At 36.3% G+C, this 27,234-nt stretch overlaps 2 protein-coding genes across 6 annotated transcripts; one reads left to right on the top strand and one right to left on the bottom strand.

Moving 5' to 3' along the window:
• On the bottom strand, positions 1 to 12,910 carry nagpa (N-acetylglucosamine-1-phosphodiester alpha-N-acetylglucosaminidase). The gene is made up of 11 exons (XM_081389548.1): positions 12,497 to 12,910; positions 10,129 to 10,611; positions 8,473 to 8,612; positions 8,168 to 8,276; positions 6,573 to 6,701; positions 6,287 to 6,486; positions 5,223 to 5,270; positions 4,880 to 5,008; positions 4,034 to 4,165; positions 2,364 to 2,445; positions 1 to 1,330 (listed from the first exon to the last, which is right to left on the bottom strand). Exons 1-11 carry the CDS (start codon positions 12,580 to 12,582, stop codon positions 1,099 to 1,101), a joined length of 1,770 nt encoding a protein of 589 aa, XP_081245674.1. The 5' UTR covers positions 12,583 to 12,910; the 3' UTR covers positions 1 to 1,098.
• Positions 12,739 to 24,665, top strand: ndufaf6 (NADH:ubiquinone oxidoreductase complex assembly factor 6). 5 transcript variants are annotated; one of them, XR_014031844.1, is made up of 10 exons: positions 12,753 to 13,149; positions 13,656 to 14,034; positions 14,222 to 14,344; positions 14,968 to 15,024; positions 15,214 to 15,316; positions 16,095 to 16,228; positions 18,901 to 19,002; positions 20,023 to 20,079; positions 21,576 to 21,776; positions 24,150 to 24,665. XR_014031844.1 is itself a non-coding variant. In XM_081389550.1 (10 exons), exons 1-9 carry the CDS (start codon positions 12,932 to 12,934, stop codon positions 20,206 to 20,208), a joined length of 921 nt encoding a protein of 306 aa, XP_081245676.1. In that variant the 5' UTR covers positions 12,920 to 12,931; the 3' UTR covers positions 20,209 to 20,243; positions 21,576 to 21,789. The 5 variants fall into 5 exon arrangements, 4 of the variants coding, with proteins under 4 accessions (XP_081245675.1, XP_081245678.1, XP_081245676.1 ...); XM_081389550.1 differs by lacking the exon at positions 24,150 to 24,665 and adding an exon at positions 20,182 to 20,243 and having other exon boundaries at positions 12,920 to 13,149; positions 13,935 to 14,034; positions 21,576 to 21,789; XM_081389549.1 differs by lacking the exon at positions 24,150 to 24,665 and having other exon boundaries at positions 12,739 to 13,149; positions 13,935 to 14,034; positions 21,576 to 21,790.
• Positions 24,666 to 27,234: the final 2,569 nt, after the last annotated feature.

Consider the following 27,234-nt stretch of genomic DNA (forward strand, 5'->3'; position numbering starts at 1 on the left):
GGGGGTAATGTTTTGACAGGTTTAATGAGATTCATAATTCCACTTGCCTCTATGTTTGCTTGTGAAATTCTTAAAACAAGACAAGCCTAAATCTATTTAAATGCAAACAGGAAACAGCACAGCACTAACCCGAGTAAATGTTCCTCTTCTATAATATGTGTGTCATGTATCAGAGCTAAAACAGAACCTGACAAAACAAGTTGAATCCAAAGCCTGGTTTCAGAACAGAGAGAAAGAGCAACTTTGTGCTAAGCACTAAATGTCCTTCTCCTGCGTTTGAGCGTGTAAACGATCCAGGCCTTGATTTTTTTTTTTTTTTTTTTTTTTTTTCTAATGATTCTATGGCTGGTTTTAAGTGACAACAAACAAAACAACACCCATGATAAAGCTGGCAAGGCGTTCACAGAAACAAAAGGTCTGACGGTAGAATCAAAATAAACTGAATGACCTCTGGTGAAAAATCATACAATAAAACTGTTTCAAAATAGCAGTTTGGCAAGTTCCAGCAGGAAGGATTCTGCAAAAAGAGTTCATAGTTCAAAACGTGTCTATTCCTATGGCAACAGGTGGAACAACTAGGCCATTCTGTCAATAAAAAAGGCTTTTTTTGTGATATTGCTCTTTTTCTTGGTTCTCTTCTCACATAAAGACCAAAATGAAAGGCTTCACTGAAATATTACACATGGATTAAACATGAGAAACTGGTTCTTACATTGCTAGCAGCTAAACTGTAGTAAAAAACCCAAACAAACAAGAATATGTGCTAAAGGCAGTCAAACCGCACAATCAGGGCACTTGGCATGTGTGAACAGAGTTGGCTGGCGTCTACAGACTTAGCAGGGGCGAATATGAACGCACCGAGGCGCACAGACAGCTGTTTAGATGCTAACGCCCATCTCATTGTGCATCATCGCCAATTTGGACGGCCCAAATCCGAGGGCGAAGAGGCCCTTCCAAAAGCTCACCGATTCACAGCATGAACAAACCCTTTCCTAATGAGGGCTTGTGCTGGCTAGCTAGCTAGCTAGTTTCTCTCAGCCCTCTGCTGTTGGCACACTTGCGTGAACCTGCACACATGCATGCACGCATTTTGAAACATTATGAGGAGTCTTGTGAGTCAGAGTCTTCTTGCTGAAAGAGAACTTTCCCAGACTCTGTCCCCTGCCCTCTTCCTCGCTCCGCGGACCCGTTGATCTCTCCCAACGGCAAGTAGGAGTAGTCCGCCCTCTTTTTGCGCGCTTTGCATTTTCTGCACGTCTGGATAAGGTTACCGGCGAGGCTGGCCAGCAGCGACGTTGCCAGGATGGCGCAGACAACCAGCCAGCTTTGTCTGCACACACATAAACAAAAACACTCTCAGGGTGAGGAGTTGCACTTTGACCTCTGACTCCACCGCTGCTGCCCACAGCCTCCACAAAGCACTTGACTGCAACCATGGAAACACTGCACAATCCCTTACTTGCATGTGAAAGGCTGAACTGACTAATAAATTCATCTGTGCCACTCCGCTGCCACAGAGCTGTTTATCAGTACAGTCTGGGCACTTGGTTCAGACTTGTCTGAAAGCCCGTTCTGCTAAACACGGGTCTGGAATTTGTTAGAGTGAATTTCCTTGGTAATAATCAAGTTGCTCAAACACGCAGATAGGGAATGGTATAATGACAAGTTATTTGAGATAACAGATTTTTTTTCCCTTGTTGTGGAAACTGTGGCTTTAAGGCATAGGAAAAAGCATGTCTTATAATTGTACCCGACATTAGTTAAAAAAAAAAAGAAACATTTCCACTCTAAAATGAATCAGATGATCACTAGAATGTTTTCAACAAATGCACCATGCAATTGATTTCTTTCTTCAAAACCACCTGTTCTAAAACAACAACTCAATACTTCATATAATAAAACAAAAAAACAATAAATATGGATTATTTATATTTTAAATGATTTAATAATATATTAAATATATATTTTAGTCTATGTAAAATATTGAGTTGTGGTCTTCAAATATATTATATTTTCTGAGCCAATCATTTCAGCTCCATCAAAGAAAATATAAATAAATGTTTCTAGATTTTTAGACTCTTCTCTCATTTTTAATGATTATCACCTAGAAACACCAGAAAAACTAAATGTCTGCTGCATTTTTATATATATTTTATATTAATTATATTTGTTTATTGTAATGGAATGCTATTCTTACATATTTATGATAAATATTTTACACGACAGTACATATATTTTTTGTATCTGACATACTAAGTCATTAAAAGTTGACCAAATGGTTTGTCCTTTGTCTCAAGAAGCAGTGAGAGGACACAACCTGGCTGTTGTTATGGGGTGTGTGCGTGTATATTTGGAGCACTTACTCAGATAAATAGCGTCTGGGAGCATGAGATTCCTCCTCTTGTCTCCATTCCCTCCACATCTGGGTAGCCAGACAGTGACCAGCTAAAAGTATGTGGGGAAAAATAGATTTTTGAATCAAATCCATTTGTTGGGACAACAGCTCTCCTCTAAAGGCATATTTTGCCTTTTCCCCCTTTCCTAACTTCAGATGTAACTGTGGGAAACAAAAGTGCAAGTGCAACTGTTTTTGTTGTTGTTGTTGGTAAATCAATGCTGTGTGTATTACTACCAATGAAATTACTGTTTTTGATAAACATCTAAATGTGCCTCTAGAGTAAAGGTGCGGTCACATTAGCGAAATTTCAGCGAATTGTGAAAAATGAGTGACAGCTCTTTGCTGCACTCCTTACTGTCTACAGGTCTAATACAGCTTGTGTTGCCCCATTATTCAATAACAGCGTTTGGAAAGCCTGGGTTACATTGTGCAACATCAGGGACCTTGTTAAAAATAATGAGTTGTTTTTGCAGTTACAAAAGTTACAAAAAAATTGTCCTTTTGGGCTAACATTTTGAAAATTATATAGTATTTGATATAGTATGATTTTATTATTTCTAAACCTCCAGGAAAGGTCCATCTGGATTTCTCATGATATGAAATCTTTCACGTGGAGTGAATAATGGAGATGGCTGTCACCCTGGCCTGAATACAGGGAGAGATAAGCAGAAAGCCGTTCACGTGCACAGCAGACAGGAGATTCCAATCGTAATGAGCCCGTGGAGTGAAGAGCTGTTCCTGAACTCCAGAGCACAGGGGGTTCGGGGCTTTTTATTTCTCTGCAGGGAAGCTTGAGAATGCATCTTCATCTCACATTAAATGACAGAGGTCAGAGAGTTAAGATAGAACGAGCTGACAGGTTCTGGTCTTGACAGATTCTCTGTCGCAGAGGTCATCACTAACACAAGGGGCTGTTGGGTAGACTGTGATTCTCCAAGGTCTCTTTTCTCAACAACCCACCCCCCCAGCTCCACAAACAACCAGTAGCTTTGTTTATCAGAGACTGTTTGAGTATGTGTGTGTGCGCAAGTTTGAGTAGAGAGGTTGCAATCATGTTATGGTGAATGCGCAGACAGAGAAAGAGAAAGGGAAAGGAGATATTTTGAAGAATGTCGGTAACCAAACAGTTAATGGGGCCCCATTGTATTTTTTTTTCCATACTATGGAAGTCAATGGGGCCCATCAACTCTTTGGTTACCCATATTCTTCAAAATATCTTCTTTTGTGTTCAGCAGAAGAAAGAAATTCATACAGATTTGGAACAACTTGAGGGTGAGTAAATAATGACAGCATTTTCATTTTTGGGTGAACTATCACTTTAAGCTTATTTTTTTGTGAATTAATTGCATTAAATGGATTAGTTAAATGAATAGCCCTAGTGAAAACATTTCCAGCGAATCACAGAAAAAATGGAAGGCTCATATTTCAGACAACTGGCGTGCCATGTTCTATAGTAGAGAGTGTGGACTGACACTAGCATTCGCACACATTTAGAAGGGCAATGAGGAATGCTGATGGCTAAACTATAAGGGTTATGTGCTGAGGAAGTGTGAGCATTAAACTGATCTATAGAGACGTCACGGGGGAATGTGTTGTTTACATGTCGTGTGAGTGCTAATAGGGGCTGTACCGCACCTCTGTGCAGACTGAAGTTTCTTTCCCCCTGGAATGTGGTATTGCAGCTTCCAGTGACAGAGTTGCATGGGCACATGTCGTGGCATTGGCACGGCTGCTTGCAGTTCAGTCCGTAGAATCCAAGAGGGCACTCTGGGATGACAAATAGAGCATGGTTAAAAAGTTAAAACTATTAACTAGAGTAGATTTGCACCAAAAGAGAGTTGCCTACCTAGGCACTATATGTGCACATTCAAAATTTAAGCTGTTTCTCACAGTACTCAGCAATATTAAGCTGTTATATATGATATATTTGACCAAAATCTGCACCACTGCATGCATCGCTCATGAATAAGCTACATAGTATTTATGCTTATGAGTTTTGCATTGTTAGATTAGCAACATGCTAATGTTAAACTATTGGAATCAATCGTTGGAATCAAAACATCTTTGTTTATCCTGGAAACATTCCAATCAACCAATCAGATTTAAAGGAACAAGTTTACACTTTTTGTCAAGTTTAGGCTTAAAAGCAGTGTTAGGACCTTCTACATCAGTGTTATTCACCTATCATTTCCCTCTGATATTAGGGATAACTTATGAGTAGGGTTATGTTTACGGGGTTAGGACTAAATTTTCAGACAGGAATGTTGTTCCTGGACCAACAAACTATGTTGATCCAGGAACATGTCTTACTTGGCAAAATCACCTCTAAACATTTACCTGGAAATATATCTCCTTCATTTTCTTAATACTTTCTTGCCACATTCACCCGACTCTCAGGACACTCAGTTGCATGTTAAATATGTTTATTAATTGTGGATCAATTGTTTATATACTAAAACCAGTTGAGATAAGACTGCATACCTTGCTCGCAGGAATCTCCATGGAAACCAGCAAGACAGGTGCACCGTCCGTGGACAGGATCACATGAGCCTCCGTTTGTGCATGTGCATGTCTGATTGCAGCCATCACCATAGAAACCTGCCACACATACTGCAAGGATACAGATGTTGTTCACTGTATTAATATGAGGTACATTCAGATGAACATACTGGTTTAGAATCATTAAAATTGCTGACTGAAACAAATATGTTGCAACCAATAGAACACTTAAGTAATGATCTCCCAGTAAAAAGCCAGTCAGCGCTTTATTTGATAGTTTGAAAAATCTGAATATGTGTGACAACCAAGCTAACTTTGCCTTTACCTTGGCTACAGTTTAAACTCATCCATCCAGCATCACACACACATCCATCTGTTCAGAGACAGGAGAGAAGAGAGAAATAAACAGGGAATGGGGTTATCCAAAAATACCACCTTTAATGCAAGAGCGTTTTCTTTCTCGCAAAACATTCAGTAACTATAAACAATCAGTCAAAATCTAGAGATTTTAAAGAAACTAAGTACAAGCATATAGGAAAATAAACTACAATAGAACAAAGACACAAATGAAATAGACCTACCTGAAAAACTTCAAGCATATGAAATACAACATAAATTGTATAAAGTAATCAAAATGTATAAAAAACACGTCATAGTCTTCAACTATGTACATTAAATATACATTTATTCTTATTAAAGTTACAAAAGTGATTCAGTCAAGAGCAGTGAGAGATTTTCTCTTTTTTGTTGTTTGATTAAAATTAATAAAGACAGCAGGTAAATTTGGATGCTGTCACTTTAAGAGCGACTGCACGGATCCAATATACTAGTGCGCTCAACCGTTTACATTCACTTAAGACATAAATGACTGTGTTTACCTGCAAAGACATGGTCACTTTGACACTTAAGTATGTGTATTTAACCATTCAAGCCCAATTAGTCTGCAAAAAGCATTCAGTACAGTTCTCACGCGCTTTATAAATAGTGGCTTCAAGTGCGTGCGCCTCTCAGACAGCGCTGAGAAACAGCATGCGTATAAAGCGAAATGAGTTGTCTTTCGCTGCTTACTGCACTTCAACGGTTTAAAATCACTTGTTTTTAAACCGCAATACCTAAAAAAACACATGCAAACGATAAGCTTCTGTGACGGCATAGCACAGTAACGTCACGTGATTGTAACCGCAATAGAGACGATAGTCCAAAATCTCTACCGGTTGACAAATTTCTACCGGTTAATCGTGTATTCCAGTATATCGCCCACCCCTAATTACAAGGCATAAGTAATACATTTAAAAAATATTTCTATAATGTATTATATATATAAAGGCTTCAAGTAAAGTGTTATTATATTTTCCTCTTGTGATCTAAAGAAGTGTGAGAGCGACTCACTCTCAGTGCAGATCCCGTGCTCTCCGCATTCAGCCTGGCATATGAGTTTGGCACATCCTGTCCCGCTCCAGCCCTGCTGGCACACGCACTGGCCCTCCACGCAGCGCCCATGGCCACTGCAGTCCTCCGGATGGCACAGCCTCTCATGAACACACAACACAGTGGATACCGCCCTTGGGCAGCGCCATTCCGGAGGTTCGCTGAAGGCGAAAATTTTGTGATCAAATTGACAAATGCACCACACTGTTGTTTGTATATGTGTATTTTTGCTGTTGCTTTTACACACCAGTGGTCTGAAGGGTAATTGGCCAGGGATCCGTTGAGGATGTAAGTGGCCGAGCCGCCTCCATCCAGATTAATAGCGTTAATGACATGCTGATCCTTCAGAAACTTTGCCACTTGCCAGAGGTTCATTCTGCAAAGACAGTAGTTTATTAAACACACATAAATCAAACTAAAATTAAAAACTAAGCTGCAAAAAATGATCAGAAATCAGATGTCACAACTATGAGAATACGAATGATACGCAAATTATCCATATTAATGGTCATTTATATATAGATCTTGTATGTTTAATTTTATTTAAGTGCAAATTTAAGTGAGTTCAATCAATTGAGCCAAAATCAGAGAGACAAGACTACACTGCCGTTCAAAAGTTTGGGATCGGTACGATTTTTTTAAGGTTCTGAAAGAAGTCTCTTATGCTTAAACAGGTTTTATTTAATTGATAAAAAAACTGTAATATTGTAATAAATTATTACAATATAAAATTTATTTAACAAAATGTAATTCATTCCTGTGATGGAAAAACTGATTTTTCAGCAGCCATTACTCCAGTTTTCAGTGTCACATGGTCCTTTCAGAAATCGTTCTAATATGCTGCTTTGGTGCTCATTTCTTATTAAACATTTCTTATTAAGAATTGAGCAGCTTACTATTTTTTGTGGAAACCAAGATACATTTTTCAGGATTCTTTGATGAATAAAACGTTCAAAAGAACAGCATTTATTTGAAACAGAAACCTTTTGTAACATTATAAACATCTGATCACTTATTGACTCAAAGTATTAAAGGGATAGTTCACTTTGAAATTAAATTTTGGTATGTTTTAGCTTACCTCAAGGGCATCCAAGATGTAGGTGTCTTTTTTTCCGCAGTTCCGCCTTGGCTACTGCAGTTCATTGGAACGAAACTGCAGCCAAGGCGACATCTAGTGTATATATCTATACCCGCCCGCGCCCTCAGATCACTTGGACGCGGCTGTGTTCAAGAGGTAAGAACGATATAAATACTGTTTGTTTTCTCACACAAACCGCTCGTTTCGTGTCCTAGGCCATCAATGTGTACTTACGATGGGGAATTGTTTAATTTGGACGACGGGGAATTGTTTTAATTTGGACTCTGTGCATGCTCTTTGAGACAGTAACCATAGACCTGCATTATACGACTGACAGACAAGAACGGTTTGACCTAAAAATAGCAAAATTGAAACTACTGCGGAAAAAAAGACACCTACATCTTGGATGCCCTTGAGGTAAGCTAAAACATACCAAAATTTAATTTCAAAGTGAACTATCCCTTTAAATTCTTTCCAAAAAAAAAAAAAAGAAATCTTATTGACCCCAAAATTTTTAATAGTATATTATCATGTTTTTGTAGTAACATTACAAGGGAACTAAAGCGAATAAAGCGATCAAGTGCACTAAAGTCTTGAATATGGCCTCACTAGAAAAATGATTGATATCTGTTGCTTTGGCTGCTTCTTGATCAATAAATCATTCTGGTTTAGTTTGTGTGGTAGCATGCACAGACAGAGGGAAGAGATCATGTTTACAGTGATAAACAGCTGACATCAGCTGAGGTTCAAAAGTCCATTCTCACCCTCTTATATGCGTCTGACCATCGACGTGGAAGAGGATGAGTTTCCCCTCTGCATCGTGACCCACCGCCGTACGGGCAGATATCACATCCACAAATTCTTGAAATTTTCCTGCAACATAAAAGATTAATGACTTATTAAATCTTATATTATAATATTTGAGTATGAAGTACCTGAAGTCTGAACTACTGTTGAAAATACAGGGGTTTTTTTCTGATATAGACTCTAGGGTCAAAATATGTTAGGGAGCCAGATAAACAAGCTTATTATATGGTCACACTTCAGACAAGATCTTGTCAAATCTTACCGGTCTCCTGTGTTTTGTCACATTCTGCCTGAATGCTCTCATTGATGTAGATCTCGCCGTTTCTCAGCAGCCACACCACCCCACTGATCAACTGCACGAAGGGATTTACCTTATCCAGTACATCATCCTCAGACAGGTAACTAAAAATATACAGAAAAAAAAAAAACGTAAGAAAGAGGGTGAGTGAGAAAACACAAGTGAGACAGATCAAGATGAGGTGGTGCAGCCTGATGGTTAAAGATTTGGGCTGATAACTACTGTACTGTAGGTTCAAACTCCACAAGGGGTACTGCTCTTGATCAGGAAAACACCAACAATATGTTTGTAGGTTTCTTTGATAAACAAAAAAAGTTCAAAATAACAGTGTTTGTTTAAGATGGAAATTGTAGAATACAGTAGAGTACATCACAACCCAACAAAAACCACACTTGACAGATTGAACTATGGACGGAAGCAATGAAGGCACTTTCAAAAACGAATAAATCCAGCTACTTCCTTCACAAAAAAGGTTGATGGTTTGGAAAGGCAATAAAGTATAAATACTAGCACAACCTAAGGCACACGGACAATGATTTGCTACTAGCTACTTACTAATATATTACTGCTAGCTAGACTTTACTTTAGTGGGAGAGAATGAGCATTTTACTTTACAAAAAAAAAAAACCTGTATATAAAAACAAATATTTTTTGGTCTGTTTTGCCAGAAGAGACTGTGTGTCTGTTAATGCTTAACTTTGATTATATGCCAGTTCACTCAAAGCTAACAGACATGGACTAAAAGCCACAACATTTTTGTGACAATGTCCAGAAGGTCTTTCACTAAAATAACTGTATTGTAATTCACTTTGGATAAAAGGATGAACTAAATGAAAAATAAGTAATCAGCAAAAAGCAAAAAGCAAAGAAAAACATTTGATTTGCTAAGGATTATCAGTGCCAGTAAAGCCACACATAAACTTTACTGACAGCAGTTATGCTGTTTTAATTCCTTAAAGCTCATCCAGGTGAACGTCCAAATATGCTATGTAAACACCTTATCTAACACCATGCTCTTAACGTCATAATGAATGACCGAGACACCCCGGGTACATGCAGTTCCAAAGTACTGGCTATTATTAAGAGCACTAGTGCGTTATGCAATATTGCCATGTTTTTGTAAGGTTTCTATTTTAGGAAACAGATGTTCTAAGGGCCCTGTGTTCCCACGACTGACTTCCTCCCAAATTCTGCACCCATATTCAGGTTGAGGTTAGTTCTGAAGGCAGCTAGAGCACCCAAGAGTGGAGAAAACCACTTACTTACAGACATATACTAACATTTCACTAAGAATGAGGAAGTGCACTTAAGTACACTCTACTAAATAAATATCTTCTTTTGTGTTCCACAACAACTAAATCATATGTTTTAAGGGTGAGAAGATATTGACAGAATTGAAATTTTTGGGTGAACTATCCCTTTAAGAGTGCAATACAGATATAAAAGCACAGCTTAATTATAGACAGGTCAAAAGTACACCAGCACCCAACCAGGAGAGACTAGCTCTATTTTCTATTGTTTCTTCGGTCTCCACACAAAAACAAACCCTGTGGTAATGCAAAACATCACGAGGGCCAGGAGAAAGACTGCAAAGAGTGAAACCTCAAGCTATGCCCTTACCCAAACACTAGTGTCCCATCCTTTCTGATGCCAAACTGAGCATTTTGAATTCCTCCACTGTTCCTCACTAGCTTCCCATCACTTACGACATTCCCTAAACACTGCCCGGTGTGAGTGTTAAAGTAGCCTCCATTCTGGGCGATGAGGCACTTTCTAGTTTTGGCAGTGAGCTCCACCAGATCTCTGTGATTCCGCTCGCACCCTCCAGGGCCTCCTGGTTCCAGAATGGACACGGATCTCAGTGGGTCAAGCACCTCTGTGATATGGCCATTCGCCCATCTGTGAGCACCAGAGTCATCGACGATGTCGGAGATGAATATATTTGACTTGAACACTGGTGAGCTCGAGTGTTTGCTTGCTGCCAAGCTTTCGTGGGTTACGTTGCCATGGGCGATGGGCTGACAGTCTCTCACATGGCGGTGGGAATGAGATGGCCCGTGGGATTTGGTGTAGGGTAACAAGAGGTCATCATCCAAAGAATGTCTGTCAAGAAAATGTGGAAAATTATCATGATTAAATCAGAGGAATAAACAGCAAATTTAGTTTTTTAAGCTAATTAGGTTAACTTGTGTGATACGAATCAGAGAGATGTCATAACTGATTCAGAGAGAACAGATCCCCATCCAAGTTGTACAAAGTAGCATGTGGATGTTGTTCACTGTTTTGCAGCGCAAGCACATTTTCATGCGTACATGTTCCTTTTAAAGAAACCTGCAATTTAGCATTTTTCTCAGTCTGAACCAAAGACAATGTTATCTGAGGTAAAAGCTAAATCAATTAAGGAGCAGCAGATGTTTAGTCGTGCAATCCTTATGTAAGCTTGGGTTCAGTGTGTGGTTGCTTGGATCCTCTTTCACTATGCAAATGCAAGATGCAAATTATCTGTAGATTCAGTTGGAGTAAAGTAATGTACTGCAACTATTTGTACACAAAGCTTAATGAAACTTAACCAATAATGCTAATTACTGATCTGCAAAATTATCTTAAATTTCTATATTGTGATAAAAGATCAGAAACAATTAGGCTATTTTAACAATGTGTTGGAGCAAATGCACACCTTTTTGATGTGTAAGCTAGAGAAAAAAACTTTATAGAGGCAAAGTATAACGGCACACTCGCTTCTGCATTTTATTTATTTCGACGTTTCCGTCAGAATAAATAAAATGCTGAAGCAAGTGTGCAGTTATACTTTGCCTCTAAAGAGTTAAAAAAAAATAAAAAGTCAGCAAGGAATGCTGATTAATTAGGTACCTTTAAAATAAAAACTTTAAAACTTTAGGATGCCGTCACTTAAAACTGACTTTGTAAATAATTGTTGTGAGTGAAAAGGTCTTAGTGTTTCAGAAAAGCTTAACATTCCATTTCATCTTGTGTTCTATATTTCATTTGGAAGTCACGTGTGAATGTCTTATACTTGACATAAATTTTTGCAGCATCCCTGCTTGACAGTGTAGTGAGGCCAATAAGCATTGGCATCTCTCCTGACCTCTGGTTGTAGTATGGATTACATCTTCCAAACTGGCATAGGATAATGTACCCAAATGCCTGACTTCCACAACAACTTGACTTCTACCCTCACCGCTTCTGTCCTTCTTGATCCTCAACTTCTTTTCTTACTACGACCTCATTTTCTGACGAACTGTAGTCCATAATACTATCATCAAGACTTTCTGGAAAAGCACAGCTTTTCCTCTCTGTCTTCTATAAATCTTACTAACATCAACCTACAACACAGGCAAAAAGACTATTATACTGCCTGCGACTACTGAACAATAGTGCCAGCTACACAGAAATACACTTGCATGAATGATTTTTGTTTTTGATCTTTGAGTTATTGTTTTTGCAAAACGTGCATTAAAAATGACCAAAAACTTTAAAAGGCACAATTGGATGTAAAATGATATGTTTTTGAATGGAATTTATATATATTTTCTAATCTAAAATGAACTCACTAAGAAACCTTGACACTGACAGCATGTGACCAAACATGTGCTAATGTCTCCCTCACTTTCTTGTTGCCAGCAATGTAGGCTAAAGCACATGGTAAATCGTTTTTATTTTATTGGCTGAAGGAGTTGTAATATGATATTACTAAAGTTATTATTTTATTTTTTTGGTTGAACATTATTATTGTATTTTAAATGCAATTTTATTAGCGCCATTTATAAATGTCCCATAGAGGGTTAAGTCTTTTAGAATCAAAAAGGAAAGGCTTAGGCTATTGCAAGAGATTTGCAAAATAAGTTAAAACAACAAAATACATGAACTTATAGAAAAACATCTTACAAAAATGTTTCTAAATCATTTGGAAACATTATACAACTTCAAGAGTTTGATCACAACTGCACTACATGATGCACGTCCTTACCGGATGTCTTTGCACTGGCACAAATATGCTCCTAGACATATTAGAAACAAAGAAATCTGATCGAAATTCACAGACGATGTTGCCATAAGACATATGTATAACACATAAAAATAAAATAAGTTACTATCCCGTTTCTATCTGATTGCTTCGATGAACGGACTTTCATTTGTGCTGGTCATATGATGCAAATCACATGATCAAGCCAACTGATCTTATCTGTCAATCATTTATTCTCCCTAAGCGCAGACAAACAACTGTGCGAAAATGTTTAATATATATTGACTGCATTCACATGAACAATAATATTTTTTTTCCCCAATAAAGTTGATATGGTTCACTCTCATACGTAACTTAATTCGATTTGGATGAAAACAGATTGTTTACATCGAAGCGGAACCTACTGTCAGACGTTCTTGCGAACAGGGGAGCTGTAATATGACGCACACGCAACAGCTCAAGGATACTGGACGCATGGGGTTTGTTATGGCATCCAGTGTAAACATAAAGAATGGACTTTTAACCACCAAAATCTCTCTGCACAATAAGATTCCCTATCCCACATTTAGACATAGGCCAACAGAGATCAAATGCACAAGAGCATTAACAAATTCGACAGGGCAGCACAATGAACAGTATTGTTTTGATATTGTAAGGTAAGTTGTGAATTTAAAAATCGATTTACTTTGAATATGTTACCTAAAAGCAAATAATCTTTTTTTTATGTAACCGGAAATACCATGTATACGTCAGAGTAGTATTCATGTGCATGTATATGAATATAAATCTGTAGTTTTTTTTCTTTTGCTCAAAAATAAAGTAAAATGCATTATATACAAAATTGACTTTTCTTGTAAAATTTATGTTAGAAACGTCTTGATGGTGTAACTTTCCAGATATTGAAAATAAATAGAAAACTTGTTATTAAAAGGCTGAAATTAAATAAATGAAATGCATGGATTTTCAGTACTTTTTATCTGATGGTTTCAACACTTTTTTACAACACTGAAACAAGCATGAATTATGAATTAAATCAATTCCTAATTTGTGTGGAATTTTGCAGTATTATTATAAATGATTTATCATTGCATATCATTATTTATTTTAAATTCAAGTGCCCTCGTTAACTTTCAATCTAAATAACTTCCCCTCCCTCTTGCAGCCTCTTCTCTTCTCTTCTCTTCTCTTCTCTTCTCTTCTCTTCTCTTCTCTTCTCTTCTCTTCTCTTCTCTTCTCTTATGATGTTTACTGACACAGGGCAGGACAAACTGTCGCTCACATGAGATCACAGCAATAGCAAACCACAACGATCCAATCAATTCCCCATGGACAAAATCAAGTCCCGCCCTTCATTTGTGTCCTAAATAATAAATGTAAATGGTAGGTAAATGACACAACAGATCCAAGTGTATAGTGTATAACATTGAACTGTCACCCATAGGAAGAGGGACTATGATGGATTTTTATGTTCATTGCTTCTTCCTGAGGCTGTTCGTCGCTCTACACTGGCACTGAGGGCGTTCAATGTAGAACTGGCACAGGCAGGTATTCCAGCTAATAAGTGCAACAATGTACAATCTTATTTATTCAATTCAGATTATACTAATTTAATTTATGTACATTTCTAACGGTGTATCATAGTATAAAATCAAAGCCTTGAGACATAAAAGTGCTTGTAATAAAATACACCTGTATATGCTCATATACTATTTGCTGCTTCTCTTTTAGATTAAGGACTCTGTTTCCCAGAAAACCATTGGTTTAATGCGAATGCAGTTCTGGAAGAGTGCAGTGGAAGACATTTACAGAGATGACCCTCCAGCCCAGCCCATCGGTGCAGAACTGTGGAGGGTAGGTCTTCCATCTGTAAATTAAAGAGTTAAATGACTAGGGATGGAGATAGTTCACTCAAAAAATGCAATTCTGTTGTCATTTACAACGGCTTAAAAGTTTGGGGTCATTACAATTTTTTAAAAGTAATTAATACTTTTTTCAGCAAGGCTACATTAAACCAATCAAAAGAGACCATAAAGACATTTATAATGTTACATAAGATATCTATTTCAAATTGATGCTGTTCTTTTAAACTTTCTATTCATCAAAGAATCCTGAAAGAAAGTGTATCATAGTTTCCACAAAAATATCAAGCAGTAAACTGTTTTCAACATTGATAAAAATAAGAAATGTTCCCTGAGCACCAAATCAGCATATTAGTTTGATTTATGATTAGTATGATTTATGATGTTTGTATTATCATGTGACTGAAACTTCAGCTTTTAAAATTACATTTTATCATGCATTTATAAATTACGTTACATTTCACCCTCATGTCGTTTCACACTTTTATGACATATTTTTTTCTGTGTAACACAAAATAATTCTTTTTGAAAAGTTTGTCCATACAACTTTTTTGTGACCCCAATGTTTTTTTTTTAAATATTAGTCACTGATATACTATAACTCTGTGTTCTCAGGCAGTAAGAAAACACACATTAACAAGGAGGTGGATGTTGAGAATCATATCTGAAAGAGTAAGTAGTAATTTCTGTCCTAATATACGATTAAAGAAAAACTGGAAAGTTCTCTTAAAATAACTCATTTTAACTCTGACAGCTGTCCGAGAGATATGCATGGCTAATTCTGTCATTCTGTGAGTCGACACATTATGCAGTCTGTCTGTCCTCTGGCAATTGTATTAAAAAAAAATCTGTTTTGAAAAGGAGAAAGACATGGAGGACAGAGCATACAGGAACCTTCAGGATCTGGAGGCCTATGGTGAAAACACACAATCCTCGCTTCTTTACTTGCTGCTGGAGACACTTGGTGAGATGTTAGGTGGAATATTAGGAGCTGACAGCCTTAGCCAACGTTCACTGTTGTATAGGAAAAATATGCTATAAAAGTAAATGGTGACTGAGGCTTTACAATTTTCCATTGCCACCGCAAACCATTCAGAAGAACTGAACACTTTTTGTGCTGAAGGTTTGCTAATATAGTTCCAATAAAAAATAGTTATATTATGAAATATTATTTTCATTTAAAATAAATGTTTTCTATTTTAATATATATATATATTTAAAATAATTTATAACTGTGATGGCAAAGCTGAATTTTTTAGTATCATTACTAATTATACATTTCTAATTATTATCGATGTAAAAAGCAGTTGTGCTATTCATTTTTGTTTAGGATTCTTTGATGAATAGAAGGTTCAAAACAGTAGCATTTAATTGAATGTAAAAGTCTTTACTGTCACTTTTGATCAGTTAAATGCATCCTTGCTCTTTAAAAAAAAAAAAAAAAAAAAAACTTACTTAAATGGGTAGTGTGGTTTGTATTGCAAAAACAGCCTTGCATTACAAGATCACAAAACAGCCCACTGAAAATATGATGCATAAGCTGAAAATATCAGACAGGAAGTTTTGTCAGAATATGCTTTTTTTATAATACATCAAAAATATATTTTTTTCATTATATGACCTATTTAAAAAAATAATCGGAGAACTTTTTTGCGTAGTAAAACAATTGGATATTCACAATTTGACACAAAAGTCAAACCTGGTCTCATGAAGTTGTGTGTTTTGTGCTTGTGTTTATGTAGGTGTGAAAAACGTCCATGCAGATCACGCCGCAAGCCACATTGGCAAAGCCCAGGGCATCTTGACATGTCTGCGGGCAACCCCTTATAACAGCAGCAGACGCAAGGTCTACCTGCCCATGGACATCTGCATGCTGGTGGGTAAATCTGCTGTCACCCTATGATGTGTGTAGCTGGCTGTAATTCCAAGCTTTTCTGACATCAGAGTTACTGTTGTGAAGGACTAGGGACATATCCGTGGATGAAGCTGCCCAGTGCCCTCTCGCCTGCAAAGCCCAATCCCATGGGCTTTGTGTCAGCCATCTGTCGCCATTGCAGCATGAACAAACCATTAGAAATGGGATTTAGAAGATCTTTTCCTTAGTGTAACAAAAGAAAAGAAAATCATCTGTCGTTTATCCTCAACTAATCTCAGTTAGAGTATTAAGATCAAATTGCGTTATGTACAGTAGTGGCCAAAAATTATGTCTGGAAGAGAATTGGTTTGGGGATTTGCTTTTAATGACCCTACAAGTTTGATTAAACCATCAAAATATGTATTTTAAATGTATTTTAAATTTGAGGGAAGAACAAAACATTAAACTTGGTTAAGGTTTTATCTGACAAAATTATTTGGCAAAAAAGGGGTAAGCTACAGGTTTTATTTTGCTATCTAAAAAAAAAAAAGCATAGAAAAACAAAAAGCCCACACTGTCTACAACATAATCAGACAGCCTGGCCCAATTACCACAGAAATTGGCATGTTTCATTGCGTTATCACAAATAAAGCAATAGACTGAGCACAACTATGCAATATGAAGATGATGCCAATACTGTATTTGTTTGCTGTATGATTGCACTTTCACCAGAAGAGGGCACTTTTGTTTCACCATAGATTACGTGAAGATGTTTTTTGGTTTCTGAGATTAATAAATGCTCACTAATACCGAATCAACAGACTCTGACAAACATGACAATCATCAGATTACATTGTCACTTCTTAGACATTCTATGACCCAACAAATGCAGATACAACATGTTCAATCGGCAAAAAAACAAATATCTTTAATAATGCATTGCAAGTACAATGTTGAATTAAAGGAAATGGCAAGTCTTTGAATGTTTATCTACATTCATTGCAGTCATTTAGAGAATATTTGCTGAGGGAATTGTAAAAAATATTAATGTGCAACCTGTCAAGATTAGCCAAATCAGTGGCACGCAGTGGTGTTCTGAAATGGAGGCAAACTCCTCACAGTTTATTTTAATAAATCAAATGTAAATTCATGTCCTAGTTATACCTACACTTAATGTTGTCACATTTTCCGGTTAAAGAAACATTACTTTACATTACATCAAAAAAATAAATAAATTGTATTTTACAGTACAATGTAATTAATGTTCTATTTATTAAAACCAAGTATAGATCTCACCATGTTAATGTTTTAAGCATTTTTACATTTATTCCAAATGCAGACTCCTGCTGTATCTTTACCTGCGGGTGTTGCTGTTGGACAGTGTTACTTTAGAAAAACAAGTGATTTATACACTTTTTAATGTCTATTTAGTAAATTTGCTCTTTTTTATTTTTTTAATGTGGATTATTTTCTTATCCAATTTTTGAGGAGGCACTGCCTTCCTCGCCTCCTCAGAGAAAACACCCCTGAGCCAAATGTGTTTGTTAAACAATGCAAGGTGTACTTGTGGGTATTTTTTGTTAGGTAAACTGTGAATACAAGCCTCTGAGTGTCTGCAAGCAATTTTTGTCACAGTTTAACGGCTCTGTGTGATGTGAAACCCCCGTTCAATAATCAGATCAGATCAATAATGATAGCCACGCTACAATCACACTGCCTGGTTATTCATGCCAATGCTTTATTTAGCCATACAGCTTTTGTTTGAGGTACAATTGACTTTTAAATTAAATTCTAAATGAAAGCTTTTGCACTATGTGTTTATTGATCCCTTGCTATCGTGGATTTATTCTTGTTTGTTCAGGTCACAGTGCAATCACAGACAAGAATAAATTTACACTTGTTCATTCATTTATGTCTTCCTTAATAATATTTTCACAAATATAAATAAGTGTAATTTCAGCAAATTTTTCTTTTGAAGAAGTCTTGGGATGCTGAGTTGTAAACACACCAGCTCTTAAGTTCTGCATACAGACTTTTCACATTTTCATCCAGCATACTAATTTGTTCTGCTGTTTAAGAATGTTTGTTGAATGCTGGAAAATCTATAAAGATAAATCTCATGAAAACTGTCAAGAAATGCCTGGGTCGTTTTTCACCCCAAAGTCCGTAAAAGAGAACTATTTTTGTGTGTGAATTTGTGAAATTAAGCCAATATTTAAGACCATGACAGTATTTTGACATTATTTTCATGCTTACTTTCATGAATTTAGCACATCCTCCCCCTATCCAATTTCCAGTAGCCTACTCTAATGCAAATCAATTTTTTAATTATGCCAAAAAACTATTATTTTAATTGTAAAATAGTACAATTTACACCATACGTAATTTTTTTGTTGTTGAACAGAGATTGATTTGTTCTAATAAAATAGTAAAAATATATAATAATAACATAACATAATGATTTTTATTACTAATGAGTGAGTTTTTATTACAGTAATTAGAATTTAAGGGGAAAATGTGCTTAATATGTGCTTTTTCTTCTTTGATTTTTGGGGTGAAATATGACCGGTATGTTATTGTGATGGTGCCTGAAATATGGAGGGATAAGGAAAAGATTGTGATCTCATCAAGCTCCTCTTTCTGTCGATCAGCAGAGATTTACTGATATTGCATTTTCACTGTTTCTCACCCAGCATGGAGCGTCTCAAGAGGATTTCATCCGTGGCAGCAGGGACCAGAACGTCAGGGACGTCGTTTATGACATTGCCAGTCAAGCTCATGTCCATCTCCAACACGTATGTGAAGCCCTTTAATTTAATATCTGTGGTCAGATGGGAGATGTTGACTGTTGTATGTTCTCCATTTGCATACTAACTTCATTAAATTCCACAAGGGAGAGCACCCCTCCTCCACCAGCAGAACTTTTGACCCTCGATTGTTGCCCTCTCCTCATTACTGAAATTATTAAAAGTCCAGTGTAACCAAAGAGCATTTCAGGGTGTTTCCGAGAAAATGCTAATCAGATATTTCATCAGATGTTGCTCACCCCACTTTGCATATCTGGTCGGGTGGTATGACTCAAGGTTAGCGCCGAATGAACTCACTGGTGAAGACCACGTCTAAAATATCACAAACAAACAAGGGCTAAACTAGAATTTGATCCTTTTAATCTAACTTTTTATGTATTTTTGTGGGTTCAAAGTTTGGGTGAGCTATGAAAACATTGTCTTTTGCCCCAATTAATTACATTTTGCATAAATAATAGCCTGTTTTTTAGATAGCCTGCAATGTGAGAATTTTCATGACAATTAAGCACATTTCCCCCCATTAATTTGCATTATCGAAAGGCATTCAGATGTTTTAGTTGTATTTTTTTTTTTTTGTTGTTGTTATTCGTATTATTCTCAATGTTAATTTTCGTTACGGTAAAGCGGTAAAAGAAATTCACTGTATTAAAATAATGAAAGAAAATACTGTAAAATACTGTCTTTTTATACAATTTTATAAAATACAATAATTCTTACAAAATAATACAATTAAGACAGTATAGACTACCATTGAAAATGATTGGAGAACTGTGCTTAATTGTTATGAAAATAAATTCACAACGCAAGAAAATGCTATAATTCTCTTTGAGCAAAATATGTTTCTTTTTTATATTGGGCTGAGATATGATCTTGACAGGTTTGTTTGACCCAATTTGATTTACCATGAGACTGACCCAGTAATTGAAGGGTTTGTGTGATATACTATACAGCACAGTTGCGTGAACTTTGATATCTTGTCATCTCATTACTGCACTGTCTGTCTTACAGGCTAGATCATTCAACGAGAACGTTCCACATGCGGCCATGCCTGCCTTTCTACAAACGGTGAGTAATTTCATCTCTTTCAGCTTCTCTCCCCTCCCCACGCCTCTCTAATGTGTTGTGACACAGAGAAGCTCATGGCTTATCCTCATTCTGCCTCCAAAGAGACTGGAGCCCCATCGTCCCACATGACTCCTGCTCCCTGGAGGCGCCACTACAATCGCATGGTCTGATTACACATCTTGAGCCTTTTTTTACTCTTTTACAGTAAAGGAAGCCCGCCTCAGAAGAGCTGAGGGAATAACTCTTAGCGTATTCCGAGGCAACGCATAGGGAAACACTGTAATTTTCAGTACAATTCATGTTTTAGCCAGCTAAAAAAAATTTTTTTTGGGTGAACTAAATGGCCTGTAAAGCATTTTTATTTCACTTTCTGTCACTGTAATATTCTGCTCTTACTTTCCATTTCCATATCCCTGTGTTTAACTGTCATTTGAATTCTTTAAAGCCATCCTTTCCCCACAGGCCATCTAGTGACACACCACGCTCCACTTGCCTTGGCTGGTGTTAACTGTGTGCTCACGAAAGGACTGTACTGTTAGGTTTGACATTTGAGAAATGTATTTTTGTAGTACAGTTGCAAGAAAAAGTATGTGAAAACTTCTATATTCACAAGAACAAAACTAGAAAGAACTAGAGAGAGTGTTCTTGTGAATGGCAAATTCCATAATTTTTTTAGGACATGTTAGCAATAACCTAAGGATTTACATAGGCCTATGTTTTTCCATCTTCCACTGTGAATCTACGTGGTAAACTATATTGTTCAAGACGAGAAATTAAAAAAATAAAATGCTTTTATTCAGCAAGGAGGATTTAAATATGATCAAAAGTGACATTAAAGACATTAATAATGTTCCAAAGAATATGTTTAAAAAAATGCTGTTCTTTTGAGCTTCATATTCATCAAAGAATCCTGAAAAAAAAATCTATATTAAGCAGCACATATGTTTTCAACATAAAAATGTTAGCATCAGATCAGCATATTAGAATAATTTCTGAAGGATCATGTGACACTGAAGACTGCAGTAATGATTCGGCTTAAAATATCTTAAAATGAAATGCAGTTTTTGGAAATTGTAAATATATTTCACTTATACTGTTTTACAGCCTTGGTGAGTATAAGAGACTTGTAGTGTATGTTGTAGTGTATAAGAGCGGTAGTGTATGTTCAGTTAATGTATTTTGTGTTATTGATTGTTATATTGTTGTGACTTTTTAATAGGCAATTTTGTAACAAATTTATGCAGAAATCCAGATAAAGTTGAAGGGTTTACATATTTTTTCCTGCAGCTGTATCTTAACCCCAAAACATCGAGATATTTTCAATTTTTTGTTTAAAGATTATAAAAAAGAAACGCTGTGTACAAAATTTCCAGCTTTATGATTTTTTTTCTTCTTCTTTATACGTTAAAGTAGTTTCAATAATGTATCATCCTCCAGGCTTGCACAAAATGAATTAAACTAGGATTTCCTGAGCATCTTTGTGTCCTGTGCCGCAGGTTGTTTTGGAGGACTACCTGCAGAGAGTGAGGAAAGTAGATTTCGACGTGTTTCACCCCAGCCTACAGAAGAGGAATCCAATGCTGCCCCTTCAGCTGTATTTACGATCATGGAGGAAGATCTATTGAGAAGTTTGAATAACATCTGATTCTCGTCCCTGTCAAACGAGCCAACTACTTGCAATAAATCATCTAGCTACTGTATGTTGACGATTTTTATGTGTTCATGTCCTTTTTCATGCTGCATGGTATACTCTAGTCTAGATGAAAGGAAATCGTTTATACTAAATAATTACCAAGTTTCATAGAAAAATATCCACAACCAAAAAAGTCAATTACATTAATTTAAAAAATGTGTTTGAACTCAGAAACAACAGCAAAACACATTTTGAGAGATAATACAAACTATGTCAAACTGTTCACAACTTGACTCATGGAACGGGTTTCATAATGAATTCAATTATTTAGGCATTTGCAAAAAAAAATTGCACCAATTTTAAATATTTATAGCTGAGGAATGTGTCATATGCCCCCTCCTGATAGGCAAGGTCAACCAATTCTGTTTTCATGCTGCAAGGTGGTGTATTTTTTGTGGCGCAATCATGAGTTTATTTAGTCATGAAAAATACAGTCCTCCCTCTGCCACAAAAACTATCATCTGAGCGACAAGAAAACAACTCCCGGCTGTTTGTGCCTGCTCTTGAACTGCAGAGAGTATTTTGCTGGGAGTGAGGTCCTCTTTGCTTTGCTTAACTCACTCAGAAGGAAAGAAAACTAAATATGTGAAAGCATTGTGTTCGGCAATGTGTGTGACACTCGTAGCCAAATATGCTCATTCTGCAAATAAAGAAAAGTAGCTTGCGGACTAGCTAAACCAGCTTGGCAAGGTTCGGAGACCAGCTAAGACCAGTTTGGGCTGATTTAAGATGGGTATGTTACCCAATAGGGTATGTTTTTTAAATTGAGTTTAATTTCAGAATTTCATTGCCATGTGACAAGTCCACTGAAATGATCTCATTAGAACAAGGAAACTAGAAAAGCTTTTTGATTATAAACAGAATTTGAAAGTACATAATATGAATTCTAATAGCATGCAGTGCAAGTTATTACTGAGCTCCTATCAATAGATTTTAAATTGATTTGGTTTAAAGCACATGCATTGCATTCAAAACAATGAATCTCCACACACTGTAAAACGCTGTCTGGAGCTCATTAGTCTACTTCTGCACGTAGATAATAAGCACATTTAAAGCTCATTTCTGTTCTTACATCTGATCTAGTCAGCTGGGGGTCAGTGATTAAGTTCTGCCTCTTCGAATAGAGGTGCAGAAATGAAAGGAAACTTGCAAATAACTTCCTCCATCACTGAGATAGTCAGGGTCAGACTGAATCTTTTTATTAATAAAAGTGAGTTGAGACGTTCTGATCCTGATTCCTGACATGTTCTTTTAAGACTGGAGTTCTGTTTTTCCAGCCAATTTCATCCATAGCCAAATCTCATCCATAGCATGTTTAACCGTCTTGAACGTTTAGGTTACCATCACATTTCCCTCCTTCGTGCAACATGACATTTTCTTGATTTCGTGTGCCTCATTATTCTAATGTCCATGACATTCTCTTCTATCTAATTCTCAATCAGGAAGAATTTGGAGAGGTTCTTTTAAGAAAGTTAGATGATGTAGATAACATTTTTTTCTTCTGGCCAGTGGAGATGCTGATGCATTTTGAAAACAGTTTCTAATTGCTGCACTGCACCTCTAAAATGGAAGTGACAGCTTCTGCTAGCCCATCACGGCCCTCTTATTCGCATTTAGATCTTGAGATTGAGGTGAATTGCTAAATGGTATGCCTATTATTTATGAAGTGACAACAACTATTCATCAACTTAGGAGATAATTGACTACAAATGAAACACCTGTCATTACAAAGCATGTCAAAATCATTAAATACCCATCCATAGCTGGTTTGCTGCTGAATGCCAGTATGATCTCTGTTCAAATTAAGTGTGTGTGATCATTGACACCAAAATAACAAGGTAAAATTCCGTTTATCCCTATATCCCTGAAAATTGCTTAAGAGGAAATGCCAGAATCTTTGGATGAGCAGAAACCCATTTCTTTGTCCTCTGATTTACTTTATTATTGAGCTTCAGCAGAGTTAAGCAATCTTGATTGTGTGAACATTTATGGCTCTATGTGCTGAAAAACTGCACCAGCATGAAAAGAACCAATTATAATTAGCATCTAAGTTCTTATTGGCAATCTAAATACTAGAATCGTAGACAAAAGGATTTGTGCAGTAATATAAAGCCTCTTAGCAATACTTTTATCTTTCTACAAATAATATCTAAAAAGGGACGCAATGACCCTTCGAGACCTTTATCATCTTAGAGCAGTGGAAAAAAAACCTATGGTATTTTCCCTCATATTTTTGCAGTCTTGATTTTCATCTGTCCATTTTTTTAATTCACGGGGTTCACCCGACTGACTTTCATTAAATAAACCATAACAGTTGATACCAATCAACTTAAAAATATTACTTATTATTAAAAATATCTTATTTTGTGTTCAACAGAAGAATAAAACTCATACAGATTTGGAATGACTTGAGGGTGAGTAAACAATAACAGAATATTCGCTTTGGGCTAAACTGTCCCTTCAAAAGCTTTTAAAAGAATAGTTTGCCAATAAATGAAAGAAGTTGAAATTCTTTCATCATCTTTCTTCAACACTAAAGGAGAATGTTTTAATATTCTGGCCACTCTTTTCCACACAATGAAAGGGAATGGGAAATTACAAAATGACAAAAAAGGCACCATAAAAAGTGAATTGTTCAAATGACTCGTGGATTATAAGTCTTCTGAAATCATATGGTAGCTGTATGTGAGGAAAATGTAAATAATGACAGAATATTCAATTTTGGGTGAACTATTTCATTATTATTCTGTGCAGCCGCTCCCAGTCTGTGGAATGCTCTCCCTGACCAATCTGAGGTCACGCAATGGATGCTTTTAAATCCGGGATTTTTTTTATTTTGGTTGTTTCTAAATTGTAGCACTTTGGGATTTTGCTTAAATATAAAGTCCGTTTCAAATAAAATGTATTATTCTTCTTCTTCTTTTAAAGTGTGTAGGAAGCTTTCTAAAAAGAATCCATTCTTGCATCAAATTCTTCATTATTTTATAAAGGTTTGAATAATTATGCAGCACACAAAAGCCCAAACTGGAATTCACTCGTGAAAGTAGATTATTAACTCTGAGCCAATTATTACCAGCATGAATCATCGTTGAATATCATCACTTTTGGTCTTTTAACTTTCAGCCACTATTATCCTGTTGGATCACTGGCACAAGTCATTGAATGCATTTCATCCCTTGCATCTCTGCCATGTGTAATGAGGGGTATTGTGCCTCTGATCAACTGTTCTGTCATTTCTCACTTTCGCATGGATTCCACCAAAGTGGTGTATTTAGGGTAATTTTCTTCAAGCAGGGACAGATCTGTAAAAACTGCATTCCGATTGTCCAAATAGAGCAGCTATGAAATCTGAGTGGGGGAAAGAGCCGCTAAAATGCTGCTGGACTTTAAAGAATGCAAATATGCATGACTTTTTCTCCTAAAGAGTTTTGTGAGGTTTTATGTTTTAATGTATGTAACTGTGTCACAAATTAAAACAATACATCATGCATGTATGTGACATTCACATGTTCCATGGCAGCAAACAGCCACCAGCAAAGGCAAATTAGAGTAACGCGACCTTCCTCCTGATGTGCTAGTTTTACAGAGGCAATTCCAGGTCATATGTTTTATGGATGCCAGACACGCATCCTTCTAAACGTCAGTTTAAATAGACTCGTTTTGCTGGGTATAAATGGACAAACAGGAACTCAGGATTAATGAAAACCACTTTGCAAACACTTCTTAAAATGTAATGTTGCACCAAGTCTGTTAGAATAAATTAAGTGATAAATGAGATGAACTTTATATATACCAGCAATAAATTCAATTACATTTAGCATTCACTCTTAGAATAAAAGATTATATTTAAAATCTGTCAGCTGCTTTATAAGGTGTTCCCATGATCATTTTACAGATTTAGTTATAATTAATTCCTTTTTGTTTTAATTAGTTACATTTTATCAATTAAACAGCTCATAAAAATACGTTATCACTAAAAATAAATTGAAATAATCCATTAAACATGAAAATATTATGCAATCGTTTTAGTAATTTCTCTCTATTGAACCGTTTTGGCATTGAGGCAAGAACCCTGGTAGAACGCCATTGAACCTATTGCATGAGTGTGTTTTATATGTGACCTCAAAGTGAGGTGAACATACACACATATGTACTGGTTTTCTGCACATACACGTGACTGGCATGCTCTCCAGAGCCTTCCCCACTGTTACAAGGCCCTATGAGTAAGGCAGCTGCCATATTTTGTTGTGATAAATAACAATCTTGCAATTGCTCCACTGAAATGACATTAAAAAAAAAAAAAAAAAGAAGCTAAAGCCAGGCCATCTGCACTCCCCCCAAGGTCTTATGGGAATTGGACAACCCTGGGTACAAAACTGGACCCTCCAGGCTTGTCACATCTATGAGGGGACGAATGATTGGAGCTTCACCAGACAGTAATCTCCAAAACAAGATTAAAGACAGCTTAGTAAATTCTGACTTAAGATTAACATTTGCCTATTCTACAGGATCTTCAGATGCATCACATCTGTGTGAGTGTATTTGCACGAAGAGAGATGAAAGATTTTGACGGATAAGTTGTCCATTTGAGCCTTTAAGGTGAAGCACTGAGACTGAGCTGTTCAGTATATTGCTGTCATTTTGATAAAATATAGTTAATTATAGTCTATTAGAGGATTAGATGTTTTGCAAATTTAAGAAACATTTAGTGCATTGTCATGGTTAAAGAAATACTTTAAAAATCACCAAAAACATGAACATGATTGGGATTTAATTAGTTAAAACAGACCTTTAATGAAGAATGCTTTATTGTATAGTACAAAACTGTGCAAAATAATAATAGTCTGAATAAATAATAAATAAATCTCTGAACATCAACCATAGTTTGGTATACAGTATGTGTTGGCCCATTTGTGTTAAGAGAAACAAACTATGCATATGAATACACTGATGAGAAATGCATTTGTCTTGTATGGCACACCCTAGCACTTTAAAAAAAAAAAATTATTACATAAGCCTTTAACAATTAACCCTATAATAATTTGTACTTTAGCCCCCTAGTGTTTACATTGATCCTTTACATAAGTATCAGTTCTTGTTGAGTGTATTTTATATGCACATTTTATTGAAGCCACGCAATATCTTGAGTGAATATCTTATAAAAAATAAACAAAAGCAAATAAATATCCTACAGAAACATCCATGTTACAAGTATGTATAAAGACCTCAATGCAGATATTTGGGACTTTCATGATTAAATTCAAATGCATGGTGAAATCTGGTGACAATGAAAAGTCATGCAACGTTTAGAATAGATCTCACACTCAACAAAACAGGTGACGGATAGCAGCAGATGCCACTCAACAGGTGGTTATGAAGGCATTAATAGGCACCTGTGGCCTAATGGTTGGAGATTTAGGCTGATAATAAAAACATTTTCATTACAAGGAATGATCCATATC

This window comes from Scardinius erythrophthalmus (assembly GCF_964197995.2).
Source record: "Scardinius erythrophthalmus genome assembly, chromosome: 16".
NCBI lineage: Eukaryota > Metazoa > Chordata > Actinopteri > Cypriniformes > Leuciscidae > Scardinius > Scardinius erythrophthalmus.